General features: G+C 42.5%; 1 protein-coding gene across 5 annotated transcripts in view; it reads right to left on the bottom strand.

The window, feature by feature from the left end:
• LOC132398415 (DENN domain-containing protein 5B-like) overlaps window positions 1-26,606 on the bottom strand; it is a 288,937-nt gene that overhangs the window by 51,790 nt on the left and 210,541 nt on the right. For all 5 annotated transcript variants that reach the window (XM_059977803.1, XM_059977805.1, XM_059977804.1 and 2 more), the window contains 3 exons: window positions 16,717-17,250; window positions 10,972-11,203; window positions 2,472-2,622 (listed from right to left, as the gene is read on the bottom strand). In XM_059977803.1, coding sequence (XP_059833786.1) covers window positions 2,472-2,622; window positions 10,972-11,203; window positions 16,717-17,250 — 917 coding nt within the window. The remainder of the gene's footprint in view (window positions 1-2,471; window positions 2,623-10,971; window positions 11,204-16,716; window positions 17,251-26,606) is intronic.

Below are 26,606 nucleotides of genomic sequence, written 5' to 3'. Positions count from 1 at the left end.
GAACGGGGAAAAAATGTGATCTAAGCGACTTTGATTGTTGGTGCCAGATGGAGTGGTTTCAGTATCTCAGAAACTGCTGATCTCAGAATTTCACACATAACAGGCTTTAGAGTTTACAGAGAATGGTGTAAAAAAACAAAACAACATCTAGTGAGTGACAGTTATGTGGGCCGAAATGCCTCGCTAGTGAGAGAGGTCAGAGGAGAATGGCCAGTTCAAGCTGGCAGGAAGGCCTCAAATAACTGCACGTTACAACAGCGGTGTGCAGAAAAGCATTTCCCAATGCACAGCACGTTGAACTTTGAAGTGGATGGTCTACAACAGCAGCAGATCACACTGGGTTCCACTCCTGTACCTAATAATGTGGCCACTGAGTGTATTCTTGATTTCCATCAGCCTTGTGTGAAAACATACCTGTTGATTTCTTACTTTGATGGCTAGCATTAATTTAAGGCTACATCTACACCACACCGATAAATCCAGCTTTTTCTCTTCGTTTTTACCCTCCGTCCACACTAAAATGGCATTTTCGTCCCCCCCGAAACCAGAGCTTTTCAGAAATACTTTTCATTGATTTCGTGAACGCAACCTAACAATTTCAGAACAGACGGCAACAAGACTGAAGCCAGAAGAATTAGAGACGTACTCACCAAATACTTTGACCCATAACTTACTGAATAAATAAGTATACTCACTTTGCCCTGTTTTCTGTCCTTGCTCGTATGAAGGTGGTTTACCTATTTATGCAAGTACTTCTCTGACAATTAGAACAGCCTAATGTAACATCGTATGGAAATACAAGATAACACTGATGCAGACATGTTTTATACATTTAACAAGGTGCTTTATTAATGCAACAGAGTTAGTCAGTTTTTCAACGTTCGTCGTCAGCCAGGTCAATCCGTCTGTGAACTCCCTGTTCGTTGCCTCCGCACACTCCAGTATATTATTTTTTTACTTTTAAGTTCTCCTGTGCGAAAGCCAACAGCTGTCTGTCGTTTTAAGGTTTTCTAGTCTGTAACTACACAAACGCGCACTCTTATGGCGAGATTCGACACTAAACATGTCGCTTTTTTTCCATCGATGTGTCCTGCGCATGCCCAGTAAGAGGAGATTCACCGCAATCTCCGTTTCAATGTGGATTGAGATATCTTCAAAAACGCCTAATGTGGACACCTATCGTTTTTACGCGAAACTGGTGTTTTCAAAATTATCCGGTCCAGTGTGGATGTAGCCTAAGACTACATTGCTTTGCTCTGGATTTGGATTTCTGAAGGAGTTTCCTTGCATTTACCCACTGAGCAGTATTCACACTTTGGATGTCTTAACATTAGCACCTTCAGATGCTTTAAACTTAAGTTTGAACAGATCAGGGTTCTCCACCTCTATAATTTGCATCACTCCAACCCATCACTTTCAGTGGATGTGTGACTGCTTCCCCAACACCAATGTCTCCTATCTCAGGTGATCTACCTAAAAACATGGAAGTGCAGATAGCATTTGCCAAAAGCCTTCCTTGGTCACTTCCTCAGGTTCATTGAACAGTTCAAATGTTGCTTTGGAGAGAAGTAACCACAGAAAATAAATCAAGACTCAAAAAAGCAGGAAGTAATTGCGGACAGGAAAACGGTTGGTGTTTCTGGTCTGGGATCGTTCATCAGAACTGGGAAAGAGAGACAAGTTGACAGAGAAGGTGGGGTTGGGGGTGTCGCTGGAGAAAAGGGAATTCCTCTGATAGGCTGAGAATGTAATGTTATCATTTATGGAGCTGTCTGCTGTAACGAGCATGTCTCACAGCCTGGTCCTATGCAACACAATACACAGACAGACGCTTTGTCTGACTTTAAAATGCTCCTTAGCTGTCACCTTTTCCCTTCCACCCTAAAACTAACTTGTTTTTTCTTTCTCTGATCTGAGGTGTTTCTCTTCCCACAGATGCTGCCTGGCCTGTTGGGTTATCCCACATTTGCCAACTTCCAAACTGCAGCATTGCACTTTTTTTTGATTTTCAAAAAGCGTATTCTTCTCTTTCTCCCCTCCCCCCTTTGTCTCAAACTATACACAATAAACTACAGTTACAGTAAGGACACCTCCACCCTGCCTCTCCCCACCCTTCCAAAGAATATTCCATGCAGCTCTTACTAATTGATGATGTACAGGTATCTCCTATGTACAAAATTCCAGTGACCTTTAGGCAATGGTAATAAGATCAGTGTGCATGAACACCGCAGATGTTAAGGGAAGTTCTAGTATAAAGCTGTAGCACTGTTTCAACCTGTAGCTGTTCCCTATTAAGGATGCATTAAGCAATAGGCATGGGCACCTAAGAAGTAATTCCACTTGGTTAGGATGCCGAATGGGCTTGAATTGCCTGCTAACATGACAAAGGAACCATCATACAAAGGGAAAGAGGAGAGAAGGGTGCTAATTCAGGATGGAAAGGTGTTTTGTAAAGGTGATGCTATACTCACTTGTTGTTGCTTGGCCCTGTTGCCAGAACATCCGCCTGGAGTTTGGGGAAGAATCCTTGCTCGTACTTGCCCTGTCCGATCTTCATATCTAGCAGGTGTGGGTGGATAGCAGTGTGATCAATCTTCACCAGGCGCTGCTCAATGGCCTGAGCTGTGTGGCACAGTCACCAGGAACAGAAAATTAGTCAAAAGTCTTTCAGGAAAGTACAGAAGAAGAGAAACAAAATCTAACATGTAGGGTGAAGATTAAATAACAATTAGAGTGATAATAAAGTTTCCGAAAGCAAATAAAAACAGTTGTCAGAAATTCAACAGAAAACACTGGAAACACTCAGCATTTCAGACAGCATCTGTGAAGAGAGTAATAGAAATGTTTCATCAGAAACAGTGTTTTTCACAGATGCTGCCTGACCTACTTACTATTTTTAGCAGAACCTGTTTCCAATTTACAAGACAGTTTTAACCTACCAAGACTCAATAGATTTTTGGAGAGCTGGGGAAAGAGAATGCCAGTTCAAAGTATGCAGTGTTTTCCCTCTACTATTGTCTGATGCTTCACGGTTATTGCTTGGTGACCACCGTATGAAGAAACATGTGCTTTCCTATTGCCGCTTTTGATTAAAGTCATTAAGAGGTACAGCATAGAAACCAGCCCTTAAGTCCACCTGTTCAAACTAAGCTTTGTACTTCCCTGTATGTGTTCCATAATCCCACATTTGGTTTGTAAGTGTGTTATGTAATGGCAATTTAACCACTTGTTGAGATGCTTCTTAAATATTGTGAGAGCCTCTGTATCTAACTGCTCCACAGACAGTGCGTTCCAGATTCCAACCACCCTTTGGATGAAAAAACTTCTCCCTCAGATCACTTTAAACATCTTTCCTCTCATATTGTATCTGTGCCTTCTTGTTTTTAACATCCTCACCATGGGGAGTAAAAGATTGTTACCATCTGCCGCCCTCATCATTTTATCTTCCTCAGATAGACACCCCTTTGCTTCCTTTACTCCAGGGACAACATATCCCATCTATCCAATCTCTCCTTATAACTGAGATGCTCCCATGCAGGCAACACCCTCGTGAATCTCCTCTGCACCCTTTCTGTACCATTATATCCTTACTATTGTGTCGCCACTGGAACTGTAACAATACTCTAGTGGCTTAATCAAAGTTTAATTAAGTTATAACAAGAAGTCCCAGTTGATGTAAATTCTGTACCACATCCGATGAAAGCAAGGATCACATAAGCCTTCTTCAACACCCTGTCTACCAGTGCAGCCAGTTTCAAGAATCTTGGAGCTTCTGTCTCAAGGTCCTATTCCTCAACACTCCTAGGTCCATACGATTTAATGTGTATGTCCGCATTACTTGACCTTCCAAAATGCTTCACTTTGTAATAAAAATAATCTGCAGATCTCAACACTTGTTGAGGATCTATATTATTTTCAGCCCTTTCTTTGATGTTTGATGCTATTAAGAAAGCAAGGAGACCTGTGTGGACTGGACAAACTCTTTAGAAGGGCTACCTAAACCAAATCAGAGCTGCTGAATGTAGTTACCTTAATGCCAATCACTTTTTTTCTCCCCAGCTTATGCTCGGTTATTGGAAATCTGAGTGATGTTATAACAAAGAAGACAGGTGCCAACAGGATCAGTATCACAAACAGTGCAGTAAGTCATATTCAGTAAGATGTAGCCAATCTTTTGGCTGATTACGTTCATTTCTGGATCCCAGCTCAGAACCAAGCAGAAGAGTTTAACATACTGGAAGGTCCCAAACAAATCCAAGGGTCTGAGTAAAATGATCTCCATCAGGACGAGGCTGGGACATAGGAAAATTTTTCTGGGCTCTTGGCCTAGTGACGAGCAATTTGACCTTGATACTTCAGAGCATAGAACAGTACACAACACAGGCTCTTCCCCTCACTATGTTGTGCTGACCTTCTAATCTACTCCAAGATCAATATAACCATTTCCTCTGACATAGCCCTCCATTTTTCCATCATCCATGTGCCTATTGAAGAGTTTCTTAAATGTTCTTAATGTATTTGCCTCTATCACTACCCCTGGCAGGGTGTTCCAAACACTCACCCTCTTTGTTTAAGAATCTTATGTTTGATCCACAACCCCCTGTACTTTCCTCCAATCACCTTAAAATAATGTCTCCTCGTATTAACCATTTCCTCCCTTGGAAAATGTCTCTGGCTATCTACTCAGTCTAAGCTTGTTACCATCTTGTACACCCCTATCAAGTCACCTCTCATTGTCCTTCGCTCCAAAGGGAAAAAAGTCCTAGCTCACTCAATCTATCCTCATAAAACATGTTCTCTAATCCAGGTAGCAATCTGGTAAATCTCCTCTGCTCTCTCTCTGAAGCTTCCACATTCTTTCTATAATGAGGTGACCAGAACTGAATATAATACTCCAAGTGTGGTCTATATAGAGTAAAAATATTAACCTCGCAACCCTTGAACTCAATGCCCTGACTAATGAAGGTCAACGCACCATAGGCCTCCTTAAAAACTCTATCAACTTGCACAGTAACTTTGAGGTATTTGTGGACATAGACCCCAAGGTACCTCGGATCTTCCACATTGCTAAGAATTTTACCATTAACCCTGTATTACCTTAGTCACCCTTAAAACTAAAATTAAATCTCTGCCATGTGACTTATGACATACAATGGAATACTATCAGAATACTCGGGTCTGGGCACTGATCCCATTTAAATCCATAATATTCAATCCTGTGAGCTCACTGGCCCGGGTCTATTTTCCTACGTGCCCACACACAACGTGGATACCAAAGGGCTGTGCAAATCACCTTAACTGCTTATTAATTAAGCAATTAATGTGTCACCTTGTTGTTACACCCCTGTCATCAAAATGGATGTTAAAAGAAAAGGTTTACTAGTACCCAAGGATTTGGAAGGTCTCTACCTTTTCTCCATTCTTCAACCTCCACCGCCACCTTCTCACTACTACCATCAGAGAGGAGGTACAGGATCCTAAAAATACACACTTAATGTTTCAGTAACAGCTTCTTCCCCTCTACAATTTCTGAATGATCCATAAACCCATAAGCACTATCACACTACCTTACTCTCTATTTGCACTACATATTGATTTTTATATATTTCTTATTGTAACTTATAGTAATTGTTAAGGTATTGCTGCCACAAAACAACAGATTTCACATTTGCCAGTGATAATAAACCTGATTCTGATTGATCAGGACAATAGAAAAATAAAAGGAGATATATCTAACACTGATTTCTTGGCTTCTATGGAACCAATTCACAATCACACTGTGAAATGGAGGCCATCTCTTCTTTCCTTCTTCTGACACACACCCACTCCCCAAGCCATGCATACTTCTGTGTTGCAAAATCTTCACCTGCAGGGGTGCAGGCTCTTGCACCTGATCACCAACCTACTGCCTAGAGGAACTTCACTCAGAGGAGTAAATGATTGAAACTTGTCTTCAGCTCTAAAAGTGAAAAGGAGGGTGGTTGCTTCAAAACCAGCAGGATAGTCTGGTACTGGATTCATTACTTAGGTTTGATTATGCCCTTTACTTATTACTGGAGAGGATGATGCTATGCATGAATGAGTGAGTAGATCACGGTTGTACTCCGGATTGCAACAGAACACAGAGAGAGACCCAACAATGCACCAGCAATACACAGAGAATGTAGAGAGGTGAGCTTGGGGCAGGTGGCAGGGGACAATTCACGCTTGAAGGAGTCCCTTGGAAAAACATCACTCTCTAGGAAACCAAGGAAAGGATATTTTCTATGAAGGTATCGGGCAAAGCTTGAGATAACTGAATCCTACTTATTCTGTTAATGATGTCATGCAGAAAACCTCTTGGGAGATTTTACATCTAGCTAACAAAGCCATGAGTTACTTTCTCAATGCTTGACACTGTTGTCATATTTTCTCATTGTGTGTTGGTGCACCTACAATTCATCAGAAATTGACTTTCTTCATACAGGGGCCTTGACTTTGATCCTGTATGGATCTTGCCCTCAAACTGAGGTCCAGCCATGTCCAACTTTCAACAAGAATCCACCATGGAGTGAGTAGCAACTTCCTTTTGGCAAAAGCCAGTTACCACCATGTTCTTAGTTGGGATCGTCAAGCTTAAGCTTGGGTTAAGTTGGGTTTGAAACTAGGACCTTCTAATTTGCAAATTATTTTCGTCTGACAGATTTTTAACCAGATAAATGGAAACGGAAGAGAGGCTTGCAGTACATAATTCTGGATGTGCTTTTTGTTATCAGTGTTGTTAAACAAGGATGTGATTCACACCATCACCCATGAAATTAGCTGTGAAAAATGTCAGTATAAGCTTATTACATTCTCCATCATCATCCTGGCCTTCTAGGCAAAGCACGTGAGGCTCTGGTGCTTGTATGTCAAAGGAGCAGTACCTTCGAGCAAGCCAACTCTCTGAGAATATATAAAAAAAACAATTGGTATCAAAACCTTCCTTCATAAACATCCCAGGGGTCATCATAATTGGAAAACAACTAACGCCCAGCAGGGTAAAGAGAACAGAACCCGTCCATCAGCAGAAATAGCAATATAACTTTCCAATAACAAGAGGAGCAAATGAAAGGCCTTGCCAGCAAATGCAGTCAGTCACTAAAGCCCAAGATAAAGTATTAGCCCAATATTTCAGGATTTACCAAAATGTTACCTGTGGGAGGAAATAAGAAACATTAAGGGCCACACCTCAGAGGCTACACCCCAAGTTGAAGGAGTTATTTTTCCTCATTTCCTGACATAGTTGACAGGTCAGAGGTTAACACTACTCTTCCCCTTTCATTTGATCTGTATTGCCGGTTGCCTTTCTGGGATTGCCCGGCTCCTGATTAGCTTCCTGCCTTAACAATCAATGGGACTGCTGAGGAATGAATGGGCTGCTTCCAAGCCAATGAAATCATTCAGCAGAATTGCCTGGCAAAGAAGACTCCTGACCCTAAAAGTTTTGATGGGGATGCAATGTAAAAGGATGCCAATTCACTTCAGTAGCTTTTGAAATGTAGGAACAGTAGTATCACAGCCTGGACAGCAAGAGACGGAATCTCCATCCCTGTTATGTACCCACCTTACCCAACCCCCTCACAATGCTCTTCTTTTAGTGTTATGGCTCCCTGACATGAGAGATGTAACCTTAGTTTAAATCCGTAGTTGTAGATTTGTTTTTTTCAATATTATAACATTTCTTGAGTGTCTGGGATGAGATTTAAACTCATTCAGAGATAGATACATCAGCATGGCTGACGTTGCAGTATCTGAACTTTTGGACAAAATAAGCAAAATGGTACTTTAACGGAGGTTGCAGATTCAATTCTTTCCTCATTGGCTGATCTCAGCCGAGGGCTGGAAATGGATTCACAATCTATAGGAGGGAAGACCACCCTGACCCTCAGAATATTACCTAGCAACCCTCAGAGATAAACAGCATGTAACTTGCTGTGATTGTTAAAGCTGCCTCCCTAGCAGTGGGGAACTCTCCGAGGTGACCTCCCCCGAAAACTGTGACCAGCTAAAGGGTACGGGCAGTATCTGAGAACTTGGGTAGTTTAAAATGGAGCTTACGACAGCATGGGAAATGAGGCAAGGAACTGGCACATTAACAAACACGGCACTTAAATCAAAATTATTAACTTATCAGAAACAGCACGAGTTCTTCTTCAAAAATGGGTCCTTAGAGGGAGCGGAATTACAGCAGCATGACAGGGAAACAGAAGAAACAGCACTCTGGTTTATTCCACACAATGGTTACCCTTTAATTATAGCTGCGTTTGCATTAAAGTGCTTTGTTTAATACAGAGCTGCAAGATGTCACAGTTAATTGAACTGCTGCACGCTTCACTGGGACAGCACCACACCGACTTGGTATTTCAATTTGAAATGGAAATTACTGTTCCACCAAACTACAGGAAACTGGCAAGATTCTTGAACTTTTCAGACCTTTACATTAATTTTATCACTTTGTCTATTTGTCAGCTTACCTTTCTCCTGAAGGACACACTTCTGCAAATCAGTCAAACCCCACAGGTCTTCCCAGCAGTTTTCATGTGTTGCTGAGCCTACATTACCCTGGGGAGACTCCTAGGATCCTGCCCACATACACAGACCGTCGGCAATTGCCAGTTGTGAACTATTTTCATGTTATCTCAGCTCATGACACTGAAGCCAAGTATTAGGAAAGGAAAATGGTAAGTTGAATGTTAATATATTGCTGGACACCCAAAGAGAACCAGTCCAAGGGACTCTATCCTAATCACACTCCAGACACAGAGACAGGCTAAAGGACAGGAGCATTTTAAACCACATTTGCAGTACCACGTGCAGTTATTCTTGACATGTTGTAGGAAGGACGTGGAGGTTTCGGACAGGGTGCAGAAATGAGTCACCAGGATGTTGCTTGGATTGGAGTATATTAGCTCGAACAAGAGACTTTTTTTTCTGGAGCATCAGAGGCTGAGGAACGATCTGATATGATGAGAAGGATAGGTGGGGCGGACAGTCTTTTTCCCAGTGTGGAGGTCAAATACCACAGGGCATTTGTGAGGGAGAACATGAAAGGAAATTTGAGAGGCATGTTTTTTTTTTGAACATGGAGAATGGCACTGCCAGGGGAAGTGATAGACATAGATATGATAGTGTTAATTAGAGTGATATGATAATATTTCAACATTATTTAAAGAGACACATGAACAGACAGGGAATTGAGGAACACAGATGGTGGGCAGGCAGATGGGAATAGCTACTAAGCATCATGGTCAGTGCAGACATGGTAGCGACGTTCCAGTACCGTAAAAATAATAATGGACTTCCTTAAGAAAAAAGGACGAGTCCTATTGCTTATATGCATGCATTCATCACATTACTATTAATAAAAGTATTAACTGAAATGAATCATTTTAGAAAATCTGCTTAAAATTATTAATATTAATCTTTTCAAAAGACAAATGCAAAATAACAGAATTTCAAAATAGTGTTGTTGTTGTAACTGTTTGCTATCCAAATAATGATGTGCACACCAGGTTGGTAAGGATTTCAAAATGTACTATCCAACGTCATGTTTCTCTCAACCAGCAAGAAAGTGGGGTGAGACATTTGCTGTGAAAACATCTCACTATTCTCGAGCTGTAAAAATTCATTTGCTAGTTGATTTGGCAGTAAAGATCATCGTTATGTACCTTTTTATTATGGGTGGGATTTAAAACCCAAGGGGTGAAACTGCATGCCCTGTGCCAACAAAATGTTTGCATGTGCCATCTTGGACATACGTCCAAAGGTTTGCAACCCCTGCTCTGTGGCTTAAATGTTAATTATCAGCAGCAATGTTGCCCGTTAATGTTCTTCCGGAGTAAATATTTCCTTTTATCCTGCATGTGTTACACTTCTTCAAATTTCTTGCAGAAGCCTCAGATCCCATTTCCTCTCAAAAACATGTTCTCTTACCACCCCACCCAAATCTTCAGAAAGCCCTTTCACCGTGCTGGATTACCCACTCCCTTTTGTGTGGTCTAGATCTGGATTAGCCATTAGTGGAAATTACAGCAATGGAGGAACTCTTCTCATTCCAAGTTCATTCCTTGTACATTCCTGTGTAAATCAGGAGCAAAAACCTTTATAGATGTCTTCCACGTATTGGTCAGAGATCACAAGTAGCTTGTTAACCACCAAATGGCTGAACTGAGGTCAGGTCTTCAACTGAAGATGTTCTCCTCTGGTCTAGATTGTCTAACATTACGTTAGGCAGAGCCCACTGTGCAACAGTAAAAATGCTAACACCTGTATTGATCAACCTTCTGTTCCTGGGGACATGAGGAAATCCCAGGAGGACGTTAAATGTCACTCAGAAACAAAGAATACAGTAGCTATTCAGCCTTTTGAACCTATTTTTCCATTGGATATGTACATGCTGAGTTTTCACCTCACTACCACCTTTCTGCTCTTTGCCCATATCCCTTGATCCCTTAAGTGTGCAGAAATCTATCTCCTTGGATAATTATTACATGACTTCCATCATTTTCTCTGATAAAGAATTCTGCAAGCACATTACCCTCTGAGTGAAAAAGCTTCTTTTCACCTCAACCGGAAACGTTCAATTCCCATATCCTGAGACTGCCACCAAGACACCACCCCCCCCCACCCCACCCCATCCAGCCAAGGGAAACAGCCTCCCCGCATTCGGCCTGTCTGGCCCTGTAAGAATTTTGAGTCACATGGATACATTTTGCAGCACAAGAAAATAGTGAACAATATTCAATAATCCCTGCTGATGAAAGCTAGAGCAAAATACAGATATTCTCCAAGGTTAGCAAGACAAATCATCATCATTTAACCTTCAGAGTTCAGTATTGTGAGCCAAGTTACTACTTTGAGATATCCTGCATAAGGCAAAAATCGTACATTGTGCAGAGAGATTACCTTGCCCCATTTGACTCCGGATAGTAAGGATATATCTGCACTCACCAGCTTCTTTCAAGATGGTACACTTCTGATAATTTGAGGTGCGTATTGTGGGAACGCGAACATTGTAAATCTTCATTTTCTCGATGCGTGAATCAAACACTCTGAGAAGAGGGTCCTTCTCCTCCCACGATGACACAATTTTATTGTCAATGAAAGTGGCAAACATCTGTGTCTCGATGAAGTGGGAGAGGAAAGGGAGGTAGGGCTCTGGCTGGTCAGACAGAAATGAGGCCTAAAATGAAGAAAAAAACCATTACTCATTTTTGAATTCTTATGCACAATGCAAACTAACCTACGTGTAAAATTCTGGGGGAACTCAGCAAGTCAGGCAGCATCTATGGAGGGGAGTAACTAATTGACATTTTGGTCTGAGGCCCTTCATCAGGACTGGAAAAGGAGGAGCCAAATTAAGATGGTGAGGAAGGGAAGGAGTACAAGCTGGTAGGTGATAGGTGAGACCAGGTGAGGGGGAAGGTGGGTGGGTGGGGGAGGGAGATGTACAACTTATTCTCCTCACGGTAGGTTCAGGTTTTTCGAGGAAGTTAAAGATCAGGAGTGTAGGTCAGGAACTGATAAAGAGAACCAACCTAAATGCGCTTTCCAAGGAAATGTTAAAGCTGGGATCCTGCTTTGAGATTGCAGTTTCAGGCGTGGCCAATGATTCAAGAATTACACTGTTGGGTGCTTTGTCCCAAAGGATATTGGCTGCTTCTCAGTAAGATTTTACATGAATTCATGGGGAGGTTCAAACTCTTCTCTGAAATGAAAAGTCCTTCTTCTGCAAAGTAGTCAAATCCAGGTGAGGGTGAAGTTGAGTGAGTGGGTGGGGGGAGGGGAGGATGAAGTGAGAAGCTGAAAGGGGATAGGAGGAAGAGGCAAAGGGCTGAAGAAGAAGAAATCTAATAAGAGAACAGTGGGCCATGGAAGAAATGGAGGGAGGAGGGGAACTAGAGGGAGGTGATGGGCAGGTGAGGAGTAGAGGAGTGACAGGGCAAGTGAGGATCTTTGTTAAAAGTGAAAACACAGAGACAGTCATGTTCTCAACCCATCTTTAATATTATAATCATTTGCTAGGCAAGGAGACCTATCTATAGGTGAATGTCCCTGTCTGGGCCCATATGTCATTACTCTACATTCATGAATGAATTTGCATTCAGCTCCAGACATCTGCTGAGTTTTGTACCCCTCTGCCTCTGTGAGGTTGTCACTTAGCCACCTCCTTTCAAAGCTGAACATCCCAAATTTCACGCAGTCTTCCCTGGAGGTCAGTCCGATGTTTCAGTCAACGTAGGCCTTGATATTGGCACAGACAACAACATTACACAGCATAGTAGGGGCATTCGAACCAAACAGCCTGAACAATCTTCCCAATTCTCTACGATTTCTGAGTAGTCCTGCCAAAGGACTTACCAAAGGATCCTTTCTCTTTTGAGAATTATTATTAATTTTGTTGCAAACACATTTTCTGACATTGCTTTGCAGCTGATAGCAACACAAGTAAAATAGAATCTTCTCTCAGCTGATGTAAAATAACCCTCGTGCCAATGCAAACAGATTTTCCCCAATGCATTCTCTCATAACACTTCAGCTCCTCTGCCAACATTAGTAATCTCTAACCAGATTATCCCCTTCTCCTTCTTTCTGCTATTCTGATATGCGGGACTGCTGGTTTGCAAAACCATAAAAAATCAGTAAGCTCATGCTAAGTGGGGAAAAGGACAAATTATTAATATATTGTATTTAATAGATACATAATTTTTAAAAAGCATAAATAAGCTGAACAGTAGAGTCAATGCACACATTAACCTATTTTGTAATTGGAAGGGTGACAACATGTTTTAATGTAACAGAATTCTGTCTTTCCATCTGGAGTTTGTAAAATCAACAAGGGAGTCAAAAAAAAACTACAGATGCTGGAAATCTGAAAATAAAACAAAGAATGCCGGAGGTCCTCGACCAGTCAAACAGTAGCACTAGCATGCAAGCAGTAGGAGCGGGCCTCCAGGCTTCTTAAGCCTACGCCACTATTCAATAGGATCATTTCTGATCAACCCCAGCCCTCAAGTCCAGATACCTGTAGCCCTCAATTCCCGCATCTTTCAAAAATTTATCTACCTCCACTTTAAATATCTCCTGTAATCTCACCTCCACAACACTTCTGGGTAGGGAATTTCTAAGATTTACCACTCTCATAGGCTACTGTGGGAAGTGAGGGAGGAGATTGCTGAGCCTCTGGCGATGATCTTTGCATCATCAATGAGGACAGGACAGGTTCCGGAGGATTGGAGGATTGCGGATGTTGTTTCCTTATTCAAGAAAGGGATTACAGATAGCCCAGGAAATTATAGACCAGTGAGTCTTACTTCAGAGGTTGGTAAGTTGATGGAGAAGATCCTGAGAGGCAGGATTTATGAACATTTGGAGAGGCATAATACGATTAGGAATAGTCAGCATGGCTTTGTCAAAGGCAGGTTGTGCCTTACGAGCCTGATTGTATTTTTTGAGGATGGGACTAAACACATTGATGAAGGTAGAACAATAGATGGAGCGTGTATGGATTTTAGCAAGGCATTTGATAAGGTACCCCATGCGAGGCTTATTGAGAAAGTAAGGAGACATGGGATCCAAGAGGACATTGCTTTGTGGATCCAGAACTGGACTGCCCACAGCAGGCAAAGAGTGGTTGTAGACAGGTCATAATCTGCATGGAGGCTGGTGACCAGTGGTGTGCCTCAGAGATCTGTTCTGGGACCCCTACTTTTTGTGAATTTTATAAATGACCTGGATGAGGAATTGGAGGGATGGGTTAGTAAATTTGCTGATGACACAAAGGTTGGGGGTGTTGTGGACAATGTGGAGGGCTGTCAGTGGTTACAACAGGACATTAATAGGATGCAAAACTGGGCTGAGAAGTGGCAGATGGAGTTCAACCCAGATAAGTGTCAGGTGGTTCATTTTGGTAGGTCAAGCATGATGGCAGAATATAATATTAATGGTGAGACTCTTGGCAGTGTGGAGGATCAGAGGGATCTTGGGGTCTGAATCCGTAGCAGGTTGACTCTGTGGTTAAGAAGGCATACTGTGCATTGGCCTTCATCAATCGTGGGATTGAGTTTAAGAGCTGAGAGGTAATGTTGCAGCTATATAGGATGCCAGTCAGACCCCACTTGGTGTACTGTGCTCAGTTCTGGTCGCCTCACTACAGTAAGGATGTGGAAACCATAGAAAGGGTGCAGAGGAGAGTTACAAGGATGTTGCCTGGATTGGGGAGCACGCCTTATGAGAATAGGTTGAGTGAACTCGGCCTTTTCTCCTTGGAGAGACAGAGGATGAGAGGTGACCTGATAGAGGTGTATAAGGTGATGAGGGGCACTGATCGTGTGGATAGTCAGAAGCTTTTCCCTAGGGCTAAAATGGCTAGAACAAGAGGGCATATTTTTAAGGTGTTTGGAAGTAGGTACAGAGGAGATGTCGGGTAAGTTTTTTTACGCAGAGAGTGGTAAGTGTGTGGAATGGGCTGTTGGCAGCGGCCGTGGAGGGGGGAAACGATACGGTCTTTTAAGAGGCTCCTGGAGGCTACATGGAGCTTAGAAAAATAGAGGGCTATGGGTAAAGCCTAGGTAGTTCTAAGGTAGGGACATGTTCGGCTCAGTTTTGTGGGCTGAAGGACCTGTATTGCACTGTATGTTTTTCATGTTTCTAAATTCCCTAACACTACATAAATTATTTCTCTCTTCTAACTATATGTCTTGTTTGAAACTTTTCCTTGGTTGGAAACATCTTAAGATCTATCCTGTTATGCTCCTTAGGATCTTACAACCTTCTGATCTGCCCCCATTGAGCTGCCTAATCTTCTGTGCTCTATCCTTTGAGTCACTTCCAATACCGGCATATGCGTTCTTAAATAAAAGGTCCGAAATGGTACACATTGGAAAGAGAGACATCAAGTTAGCATTCTGGACCGATGATCTGATGAATATTCATACTTGGTCCTTGTTTGAGGGATCTGATGATAATGTCAAGTTATTTCAGTGTTTGCCTGCTCTTGGTCTCTTCCAGCAGCACTTGTGGGCAGGAGGAGGGTGGCATCTTATACTTCAGGATACTTTTGATGACAAACCAAAAGTGTCATGCAGCTAATGAAGGAAGGAGTACTGGTTGGAAATGGACGGTTAAATCTTCATAGGGTGGTGCCTGGGATGGAGCATTTCAGTTCTGGAGAAAGGCTGTATAAGTGGGGTATGTTTCCCTCATTACAGAGAAGACAGAGGGGGAAATTAATTGAGGTGTACAAAATAATGAAGTGTGCAGTTAGGGTAGATGGTGAGAATTTTTCCCCATAATAAGATGTCTAAAATCGTGGGGCATATATTTCAGACAAGGAGTAAGAGGGTTAGAGGGAATCATAGGAAAATATTTTAACCGAAAGGGTGGATGCAATCTCAAACTGTTTGAGGAAGTAATGACAACAGGTGCACTCACAACATTTAACACAAGTATCTGAACGAGCACTTGAGTCCTTAAAGTACAGAAGCTTATGGACCAAGTTCTGGTAAATAGGGTTTGTATAGATATGCACTTGGTCACCGTGGGCTGAAGGTTTGTTTCTGTGTTATGTAATTCTAAACAGTAGAGAATTTTGTAAAGATTGGGTCATCAAGAGACCAGTCACTTGAATACCCAAGAGCAATGATCTCAGCAAAGGAGCTTTTACTGATAATAATATTGGAAACTAGACCGGCTGTAGCTAAGTTCTCATTGACCCAGGCCAAACTTCTGCAGCAGATGTCATCAGAGCGTCAATAACACAGGATTGCTGGCACACACACACACACACGCACAAAAACTTACTAAGCAAAGAGGAACTTTCAGGAGTTGTGACAGTCAAGCAGCACACTACATTATTGCAATTGGTATCTGGCTCCCTGCCACAAATGTGTTTGTGTTCTTTCAATCCCCTTCAGCTAAGCTTGTTGACAGTCCTCCTCCAGACTTCCTCCACTTCAAGTACGATATCTGCATCTGGTGTTACTGAAGCAGAACAGTGGTCCAGCTAATAGAGCTGCACCTCACACCCGGGTTTAATTCTGACTCTGGTGAAGCCTGTGTGCATTCTGTTCATTCTCGCTGTGATTGCATGGGTTTCTTCCCACATTCCACAAGATGTTATTTGACTACTGTAACTTGCCCCATGTGCTGGTGAGTGATAAATCTTGAGACGGTTGATTAGGGGAGTCTCAGACAAGAGAGCACGACTTCAGGATTGAAGGAAGTCCATTTAGAACAGAGATGCGGAGAAAATACTTTGGTCAGAGGGTGGTAAATCTGTGGAATTTGTTGCCACGAGTGGCTGTGGAGGCCAAGTTATTGGGTGCATCTAAGACAGAGATAGATAGGTTCTTGATTAACTAGGACATCAAAGGGTACGGGGAGAAGGCAGGAGAGTGGGGATGACTGGAAGAATTGGATCAGCCCATAATTGAATGGTGGAGCAGACTCGATGGGCTGAATGGCCTACTTCTGCTCCTATATCTTATGGTCTACGGAAAGTTGAGAGAATAATAAAATTGGGGTTAATGTAGGATTAAAGGGGTGGTTGATGGATGACTTGGACACAGTAGGCTGAAGGACCCATCTCCCTACTGTGCGTCTGTAACTTTAAGGCTGGCTACACTTTTGGGAGCACCAAAGACCAAACACTCCAGTATTCTAACACAGGAGGGAAGGGGGTAGGAGGAGGGGTACCTTGTCAAAATTCTGCATCTGCTCTCGATTGGTCAGCCAGGACTCCATATCCTGTGTGGGCTGGATGACGAAGGCCTCATAATCAGCGAACATCTGGGTGAAGCGCTTGGCGAAGACTTCGCGGAGTTGCACAGTTAGCTTGTAATCCCGCAGCTCTTCCTCACTGCACTGGCACTTGGAGTCCTTCTCCTTCTCCGGGAGCACAGCGATTTCCATTTTCTCCACGGCTACCCCCGTCCGCTTTGCCAGGGCCTGAAGCCGTGCCAGGGTCTCGTTACCCTTCAGCAGTTCATACATGTTGATGGTGGTACTGGTCAGGTTGCCGTTCTTCTTGTCATTGGCCAGCTCATCCAACACCAGGTTCTTCAGCTCACTGGCACTCTCGCTACAGTGCAAGTTCCCCTCGGGAGGAATCCCAAACTGGAGCAGCACTTCTGAGATCTCCTGGATGAACTCCAGCTTGTTTGGGAACTGTGGGAAATCCTCCGGCAGGTCAATGAAGTGGTTGTCAATGTCCACGAAGCACAGATTTGCCTACAAGACAGATAAAAGGAAGGGTAATTAACAACTTTGCACTGAATCACTGGAATTGGCTAGTTAATTGGTTGCTGCAAGTTACCCCTTTGGTTGTAATTGGGTGGTAGAATCTGCGGAGGGGGCAATGAATCGATGAAAGGGAATAACTGCAAAGAACATTTATTGGGGACTGGGATTGTTCGGTGAGCAGACGTGATAGGCTGAAATAGGCTCCTTCTATATTGTCAGGATACATGCAGATGGTTGTATGATCAGGTCTCACTCTAGAGGCTCGAGTGTGTAATCCAGGTTGACACTCCAGTGTGGCTCTGAGAGAGCACATGCGACTGTCAGAAGAGCTATCTCACAATGGACCATCTCCGGCACAAAAAGATTACATGTCACAATTTCAAGAGCAGCAGCAATTTTTCTGGTACCTTGACCGACATTTATACCTCAACCATTATTACCAGAGGAGATTATCTGGTCATTATCCGTGCCTATCCGTGCACAGTGCCCTTTATGTTTCTGTGCACTGCACTTATTGCACATCAAAGCAGCTTCAGCACACCAAAACGTAATCTCCCTCAGTATACAAGAATGCACCTTGGAAAGCTGGATTCTTTTCACCACTGGGATACTGGAAAATAAAGCTTAAATCCAGTGTGAAACATTTATATCTCTTTCTCTACTGAAAGCTGACACTCTTTGCTGGTCCAGATACAAGGACTCTGAGCAGTATTTCTCCCCAATATCCATTACACTTGCCGATTTTTGATAGAGCAGTTCAGCAGAGCTTTTTGCAACACAGAGATTACATCTGAATTGGTTTCTGCCTTCTTCTAGCATCCACAGACATACATTTGCTGTTGAGATCAAGAGATCACTATCAATAATTTGAGGAGGCAGATGTACAAGCTTCTTACAAGACCATGAGTCCCAAAGCAACTGTACGTCATCCTATCTCCACCTAAAATAAAACACTCAAGCACCTCATAAGAATGTGTGCAACTTATGAAGAACACTGATCCTCAAATTCACTTCCCCCAGATCCACTGCCCAACCTATATATATTGATAGTGAGCAATCTATTTGAAACCCATGCAGACCTTAGTATGGAAAGTATGCTACAAGAATCTCACATGTTCATTTGGTACTAGCAGTCATTCATTTCGGTAATACATTTACTTTGAACTTGCTTTACCATGATAGGTACCAGGCCCTCACTGTGATCAAGGATTAAGGATCAACTTTATTCACCATATAGATTTACAAGTATTAGGAAATTGTTGTGATGAGTTGGCCAGGATGCAATAAGCAACATAAAACAACTTTCATCAATTGTAAGGTTCAAAATTAAAAGTATCAAAGTACATAGATGTCACCATATACAACCCTGAGATCTGTTTTCTTGTGGACGTACACAGTAAATCTAAGAAACTCGAGGAAATCAATGAAAGACTGGAGCCAACAGGATGGACAAACAGCCAATGCATAAATGACAACAAACTGTGTGTAATGCCCTGGGAAGGCTTCACTGCTAACGTAATGGTTTCTCCGTCAAAGAGTTGTTTGGGTTATAGTTAGAGACTACGGGTGCTTTGGAACGTGAGCTGTCCAATAAGGGGAGTGACTTTTGTGTTGCAGTATGCTATCTATTATTTCTTGGCACTGAGTTGTAGCAGCATTGCAAATTAAACAGCATCCACACAAACCGGGCTGTGGGATGGGAGAGCCGTCTCAATCTAGCGGGTTTGGCGGGACTGGATTTCCCTAGACTTACGCAGCCAAAGAAACCAGGCAGTTTCATGTGCAAATACAAAAGGAAAATAAAACAGAAATAATAATAATAAATAAACAATAAATATTGAGAACATGAAATGAAGAGTCCTTGAAGGTGAATCCATGAGTTGTGGAAATATTTCAGCAATGGGGTGAGTGAAGTTTCCCTACTGGTTCTTAGGGCCTGATGATTGAGGGATAATAGCTGTTCCTGAACTTGGTGATGTGGCTCCTGAGATTCCTTGTACCTTCTTCCTGTTGGCAGCAGCGAGAAGAGATCACGTTCTGGGTAGTGGGGGTCTCAGATAATTAGTTCTGCGTTCCTGTGACAATGCTCCATGTCGATGTGCTCAATGCTTGGGAGGACTTTATCCATGATGATTCATAGAAACATAAAACTGTTATTGCCGTATCTACTACTTTTAGTAGGATTTTCCGTTGCATTGATTTTTACCACAAATAATAAATAATTACATAAAAATAGACATTAAAGGGTGGATATGGAATAAGATGTGCAAAAGTGCATAAATACCAGTATGTATTTACAAGGTGAACAGCATTATGAAAAGTGGTTTCAACTGTCTCCAGTGTAGTGCAGTGATGAGGTGGTAGATGGGGGGTGCGGTGCGGGTTGGGGAAGCTAGCTAGAATGGTTGATCAGATTAACTGCCTGTGTGAAGAAGCTTTTAAGATGGCATAAAGTGAAAAAGGATCTAGTGCTTTCCCGGCAAAGTACTAAACCTAACAGTGAGTAGGAACCTGTCACTACCACCTCTCTTCCCTATATTTCCATGGTGTCTGGAAGGATCAGCAGGATCCTGAAGAAATACTGGATTAATACCATCCACAAACCATAAGGAAGCTCAAAATCCCAGTTTATGTGGGCCAAAGGTGGCCTGGGACTCAGGTCAGCTGCTGTTTAAAGCAGAGCAGTGTATATCGGCCAAACGGGATGCATGGTGGAAACCCGCATCGAGGAGCACAGGAGCTGTATCCGTTTGGGTTACCCGGAGAAATTGGTGGTAGCAGAACACTTGCATTCACAATTGCCATCAGATTGACTTTGATGGCACTAAACTACTGTGCCGTGCCAATAGCTTCTGGGACCGCCTGGTAAAGGAAACCATTGAAATAAAACTAGAGGAAGAGAATTTTAACAAAGTCAAAGGTCTCTCTCTAAGAAAGAACTGGAATTTGATTGTAAACAAGGTGGGAGAGAAGAAACCTGATTGGATGAGAACTAACCAATCAGAAAGAACGGATATAAATACCACCTGACTAGACATGACTGAACACGGCAGAGTTTGTCATCAAAATGTTGGTTATAATCAATACCAGTACCCAGCTGAAAGCCTGAAAAGAGCTTATTTGTCATGGCACGAAGTTTTTCTTTTAATTGTCCTATATTGCTTTCCAGAAAGGAGCACTTCTTATTCGCGGAACGTGCAACCAGTGACGTTTTCTGCTGACCTGACTCCTTGCCGTAGTTGCTTGTGAGAGGAAGCTGCACAATTCAGACAATGATGACTGACGTGAAGATGCTCTCTATGATGGCAGTGTGGAATTGCTCCAGTATGTTTTGGGAAAGATGGAATTTTACCAACAGCCACAATATTCCATCTTCCCCAATGCATCCTATGATGAGTAACAGAATGGCACAAGGCCTCTCAGAATGAAGATACCCCTGATAACTCTGATGAAGGCCCAAAGCACATGAAGATGTGAAGGCATTATGCTGGGTTTAGAAACGAACCGTGAAAACTGAACTGGTGGATCCTCCACCCAGTGAGAGAGAAATGCTATGCATATACAGTATTCTCAGCAGATTGCATTGCTGAAGGCAAAGACTGCAATAGGCCTCTGACTCATGCAGGTGGTGCAGGTCACTCTCCTCAAACACACATCAAGGTTTGCAATCACTTGGTCCTTGGCAAATTGACCAAGGCACAACTAAGCCCTTTGACTTTTGCAGTACCACTAGCTCTCACTGAGGTATCCGGCATTACTCCAGCTAGCAGCACTTCTCATTTTAACACAGCAAAACCCACAGATAACACTCTCAGCATCTCTCCAGAATGATGTAAGCACTGCCAAAGCTGTAATTTATATACAGCCTGGCATAAAGATATCAGAAACATATCTCAATAAGCTCGAGATCTGGTATTATTCCAAAAATGAAACACATCTTTCTGAAATAAATATAGATTTTTTGTTTATCATGTATTGCATTGTACTGCTGCCGTAAAGTTAACAAATTTCATGACACATACTGATGATATTAAACCTGATTCTGATTCTCAACCGTATTAGGATTATAAATCAGACAAGGGAGTCAATGAACCAATATTTAAGAATAGAATTCGGGGTTAATAGACCCTTGTTAAAATCATTTCCCTTTTTATCTGATGCCTCTGCTTTAGTAATTCATCAAACAAGAAGAGTAGGTCTTGGGACTCCCTGTTCTGGTGAGCATTAGGTCATGAAGCATCCTTGGGAGCACGCAGACTGGAAAGTAGTTTACACATTTCCTTGCCAACAACAACCCACCAATCACTCGAAACCTCAGCCAGGTTCCTCACCACCCACAATAGGTGCAAGCTGGAGCAAGACCCTTGTGGCAAGTTCCTTCCCACAATACCGATGTGGTACTGTAAATGTAATAGAATAAAAACAGTTTTTGCCTCATGCTGACTCTCAAACAATAACATTTTGACCATAAGATATATGAAGAAAATTACGCCATTTGGCCCTCTGAGTATGCTCCGCCATTCCATCATGGATGATTTATTATCCCTCCTAATCCTATTCTCCTGCCCTCTCCCCATAATCTTTGACACCCTTTCTAATCAAGAACCTATTGACCTCCATTCTAAATATACCCAATGATTTGGTGACACAGCAGTAATGCTGCCACCTCACCGTGGCAGTGACTCAGATTCAATCCTGACCTCTGAAGCTGTCTATCTGGAGTTTGCATGTTCTCACTGTGACAGTGTTCAGTTCTTCCTAGATCTCAGAGATGTGCAGCTGTGTAGGGTACTGCCTGTTGTAATTGACCTCTGAGTGATAGTTGAAACAGGGTGCTGTTGATGGGCACGTAAGACAGAATAGGCCATAGGAAAAATTGGGGAATGGGATATTTTTGGGATTATTCTGAGAGCTGACATAGACTCAATCAACTGAATGGACTCATTCTATATCATAAGAAAATAAGAGGTTAAAAAGAATAGCATTCTGACAATTTTACAGGAAGCCACTGCCAGGATCTATGTGAAGTAATACATGTCAGTTTTCTTGAAGACCCAGTGGCAAGTTGTGTGGTCAATTCAAAAACCGGTGTCCATGCATAGCAACACTCAGCACCTATAGGTACCATGGAACAGTGGAGAGACTCAAAGGGCTGAAAGGCCTAATTCTGCTCCTTTGTCTTCGGATCTCAGCACCCGTGCAGCAACCTATCAATCTCGCTGCTGTGGCTCAAAGCTCAGCAACAGGAAAGTGCACATGAATGGACATGGTGGGCGAAAGACCAGGTTGACAGGAGCTCTGCACCGGCCTAGTGTTGCCACACACACACACACACACACACACACACACACACACACACACACACAAGGGGTCAGAATGTGTAGCAAATAGCACAGCTTGTCCACATGACCACTGCTGAAAAACAGTGATTGCATTTCAGCGTAACACGGAGCAAATCTTTATGAGGTACTATTAGATGTTTTGCAGAAACAGGGTCTTCTCACCGACCTTAGTGTAAAGCCCAAGGAAATAACGGGAAAAAAAATTAGTAAGACAGAAGACTGAACCTCCCATTATGAGAGTCATCAGCGATATGACATACCTGTTGAACATTAGCAGTTCCAGTTTATGATCTCATTAGTTAACTAGAAATCTCAGCATGGAGCCAGGTTTCAGACTTAATTAGGGGCCTCCAGGGACAGCAGGGCCTTCATTTTTAAAGAGGTTGTTTTGATTTGGTTGTTTTATGTAAATGGACACATCATGCTTGAGACTGAATGAGGCAAAGCTGCATTAATATTTCCTGAAATTAACCGTGACTAAAAGGCAATGAAGGATAACTGCAAGATTTGAACCTTAGATTTCCCTTCAAGTTATTCAACAAAACAACGAACACTGAGGGTTTGAGTCCCTTGGCACTAGCCTCATGTTATTACTATACTTCGCAGGTAAGCCTTGGTACTGTATACTAGTAGGTTATTTGTCTGTGATAACATTACAATCACCCAAAAACCTTCCCTAACCCAATGAAGCTGTATGGCTCAGCTGGATGCCTGTGATGATAGGTCTAATGATAGGTCTGACAATCTCCTTACTGAGTTAATCTTTCCATGGCGAATGTCACTTGCATGCTGATGATGTCACTTCCTTCATTTCATGGCTGACTGATAGAGAAACCCTTAGCCTGCTGCACACAGTACTGGGCTGAGAAGTAATCTTCTGTTTGCTCCCTATCTTCATTCTCCCAAGAAAGGCAGCCACAGCGGGAAAAATTTCTGGGCTTTCCACATCAGAAACAGCAGTTTGATAAATCTTAAAAACACATTTGGTCCTGGTGCAACTCCATTGAGTTTTTTGCTCAAAATGTCTTGAATTTTTTGGTTGCTATTTTGGGTGAGCAAGTTTACATGCAATGTTAACCAAACTCACTACCTGTCATAATACTCCAATTTCCGGTAATTCCCTCCCCCTCCCCCTTTCCCTATCCCAGGTCCCTCTCTGCCTCTCTCCCCTTTCAACTTTCTGCTTCTTTATCTCTACAGTTCTTTCATGCTTATCTCCTCCCCTTCCCCCCTTTATCTTTTCTCTGATTGGTTTTCCAGCTGGCGCCTCTAGGCCCTACCCCCTCCCCTCTCTCTATTACTGGGCTTCGGCCCTCTCTTCCCCCCATTCCTGATGAAGAGTCTCGGCTACTCTTTTCTCATGGATGCTGCCTGACCTGCTGAGTTCTTCCAGCGTTGTGTACATATTCTTCACTACCTGCCGTGACTTCCCAGACCAAAACTCCAGTGCAGTCTCAGACTGAGCTTGATGCCCTGGGACAGAGGCAGTTCACCATTCAGCTGTTTAACATACGAAAATATCTCAGAATTCCATTTCTGAATGGTGCATTCTTCACTCCAGAACAAAGGCAGGGAGGTTCCACCTCCCGGTGGGTTGGAAGTCAGAAATAGCTCATCAATCAGCAAGTTGCCCCAGTGAATTGCAATCTTCCGATCAGGAACAAAGGCAAATGCAAGCTGATACTCCAGTATCTGTGAGCCCAACCACCCAGAGCACCGCTGAAATTTGAAAGCAGGGCTGTAAGCAACAAACATTTGTGAGCACACAATACAACATTCCCTCCCCCTAAGTCAGGTCTTCAGCCTAGTTTCATTTTCCTTGGAAGTTTTGATGAGAACTATTTTCACTACAACTGCTAGGAATGATTTGGACATCAGTTTGGAATGTTTATCTGTGGCAACTGAATTGAATTTCTTACATCCTTCACATACACCAGGAGTAAAAATCTTTACTTTACATCTCTGTCTGAATATGCAATGTGCAATTTATAGTAATTTGTAATAAATAGTATGTACAACAGGACAGTCAATATAACATAAAAATATAATTGTATCAGCATGAATTAATCAGTCTGATGGCCTGGCTCCTGTCCCGGAGCCTGTTGATCCTGGCTTTTATGCTGCAGTACTGTATCCCAGATGGTAGCAGCTGGAACAGTTTGTGGTTGGGGTGGCTCAGGTCCCCAATGATCCTTTGGGATCTCTTCACACACCTGTGTCTGTAAATGCTCTGAATAGTGGGACATTCACATTTACAGATGCTCTGGGCTGTCCACACCACTCTCTGCAGAGTTCTGCGATTGAGGGAAGTACAGTTCCCATACCAGGCAGTGATGCAGCCAGTCAGGATGTTCTCAATTGTGCCCCTGTAGAAAGTCCTCAGGATTTGGGGGCTCATGCCAAACTTCTTCAACTGTCTGAGCTGAGAGGCGCTGTTGTGTACAGACCATGTGAGATCCTCGGTGATGTGTATGCAAATTATTCTTCGTGTTTAATGCTCTCTTTACTGGAGATTCTGTCTCACTAGAAACTGCCACTTAATCTGGCCTTCACCTTCATTCTGTTTCACTTGCTGTTATTGCTACACAGTTATTATTGTTTATTTTTTTCTATTTGGGTTGAATAGGAGTGCCCAACGGTGATTTGTAATCTGGAGCAAAGTAGCTTTTCACTCCCAATTTTTATCAAACCACCACTGAAAGCATCCTATCAGGATACATCACCAATTGGTATGATAACTGCCCTGCCCATGGCCGTAAGAAACGGCAGAGTTCTGTTCACAGCTCAGCTCATCATGGAAACCATCCCTCAATGGATTCCATCCATACTTCTTGCTGACTCAGTAAAGCAGCCAGCAGGATCAAAGACCCAACCTACCCTTGACATTCCCTCTTCCCCCCCCCCCCTTTCATTGGGCATGGATGCAGAAGCCTAAAACCATACCAGCAGGCTCCAGATATACAATATTGTAAGACAATTGAATGTTTCCCTGGTACAGTAAGACCTCACAACCAATCTTGTTATGATTTGCACCTTATTGTCCACCTACACAGCACTTTATTCTACATTCTGTTATTGTTTTTATCTGTACTATCTCAATACACTGTGTACTGATTCAACCTGAATGGGCAGTATATACACTCTACCTTCGTACATGTAGCAATAATAAACCAATTCCAGTTCCTAGCTTGGCTTTACCTTAGTGTCACGCAGAATGAGCAGACCTGGCAGACAAGAGTTGGTCATAGAAGGCTGGAAAGGACCATAAACTCAAGTCCCAACTTAAAACAGATGACAGGCCTTAGAATTACATTTTCAACAAGACCTGCGGAATTTTATAAAGAAACTGGGATATTCATAGGATTGTTTTTTTTTAAATTACTATCAGGATTGAGTGCAAAGGTACTTTATGGAATGACTTCTTTAAGTCTCAAAGATGGCCATTCCACCCATTGTGTCTATGCTAGCCAAGAAAGAATCACCCAGATTAACCCATATCCCAGTATTAGATTGGCAATCATGCAGGTCACAGCCAAACTCATTTTAAATATGATGCTTCTTAGATCTAAATTCTGGATGGGATATCAGGGCTCATCCCTCAAGCACTCCAGACAGTCCACGCCCATGATTTTTAACACCTCAGCTCAGGGAAATATGACTTTTCCTATTTTCTCTAGTTAATTTTATAGCAATAGAATACCACTTACAAGAAATATATGTACTGCAACCACGTAATTGGTTCAACGTTTTGACAATGTGCACAAGAGAAAATAATGATAATGTGTACATTTGCAAAAGACGAGCCTTTCGCTCAGATGAAATACAGCTTGCTGGAATTTGGGGCAAAATAAACAGCCCACAGTTGAAATATAATGAATCAGTCGACAAGGATTTCAAGATATTAATCAATATATATCCTGTTAATTTAATCCTTCAAGCCCTGGCAGCAGATTCTTGTTGAATTAATAATGCAAACAATTGTTGAATCACGATTAAAAAATA

This window comes from Hypanus sabinus, chromosome 8, assembly GCF_030144855.1.
Source record: "Hypanus sabinus isolate sHypSab1 chromosome 8, sHypSab1.hap1, whole genome shotgun sequence".
In the NCBI taxonomy this organism is placed as follows: Eukaryota; Metazoa; Chordata; class Chondrichthyes; order Myliobatiformes; family Dasyatidae; genus Hypanus; species Hypanus sabinus.
The sequence above is the reverse complement of the archived record's forward strand: the minus strand, read 5'-3'. Positions and strand labels throughout refer to the sequence as shown.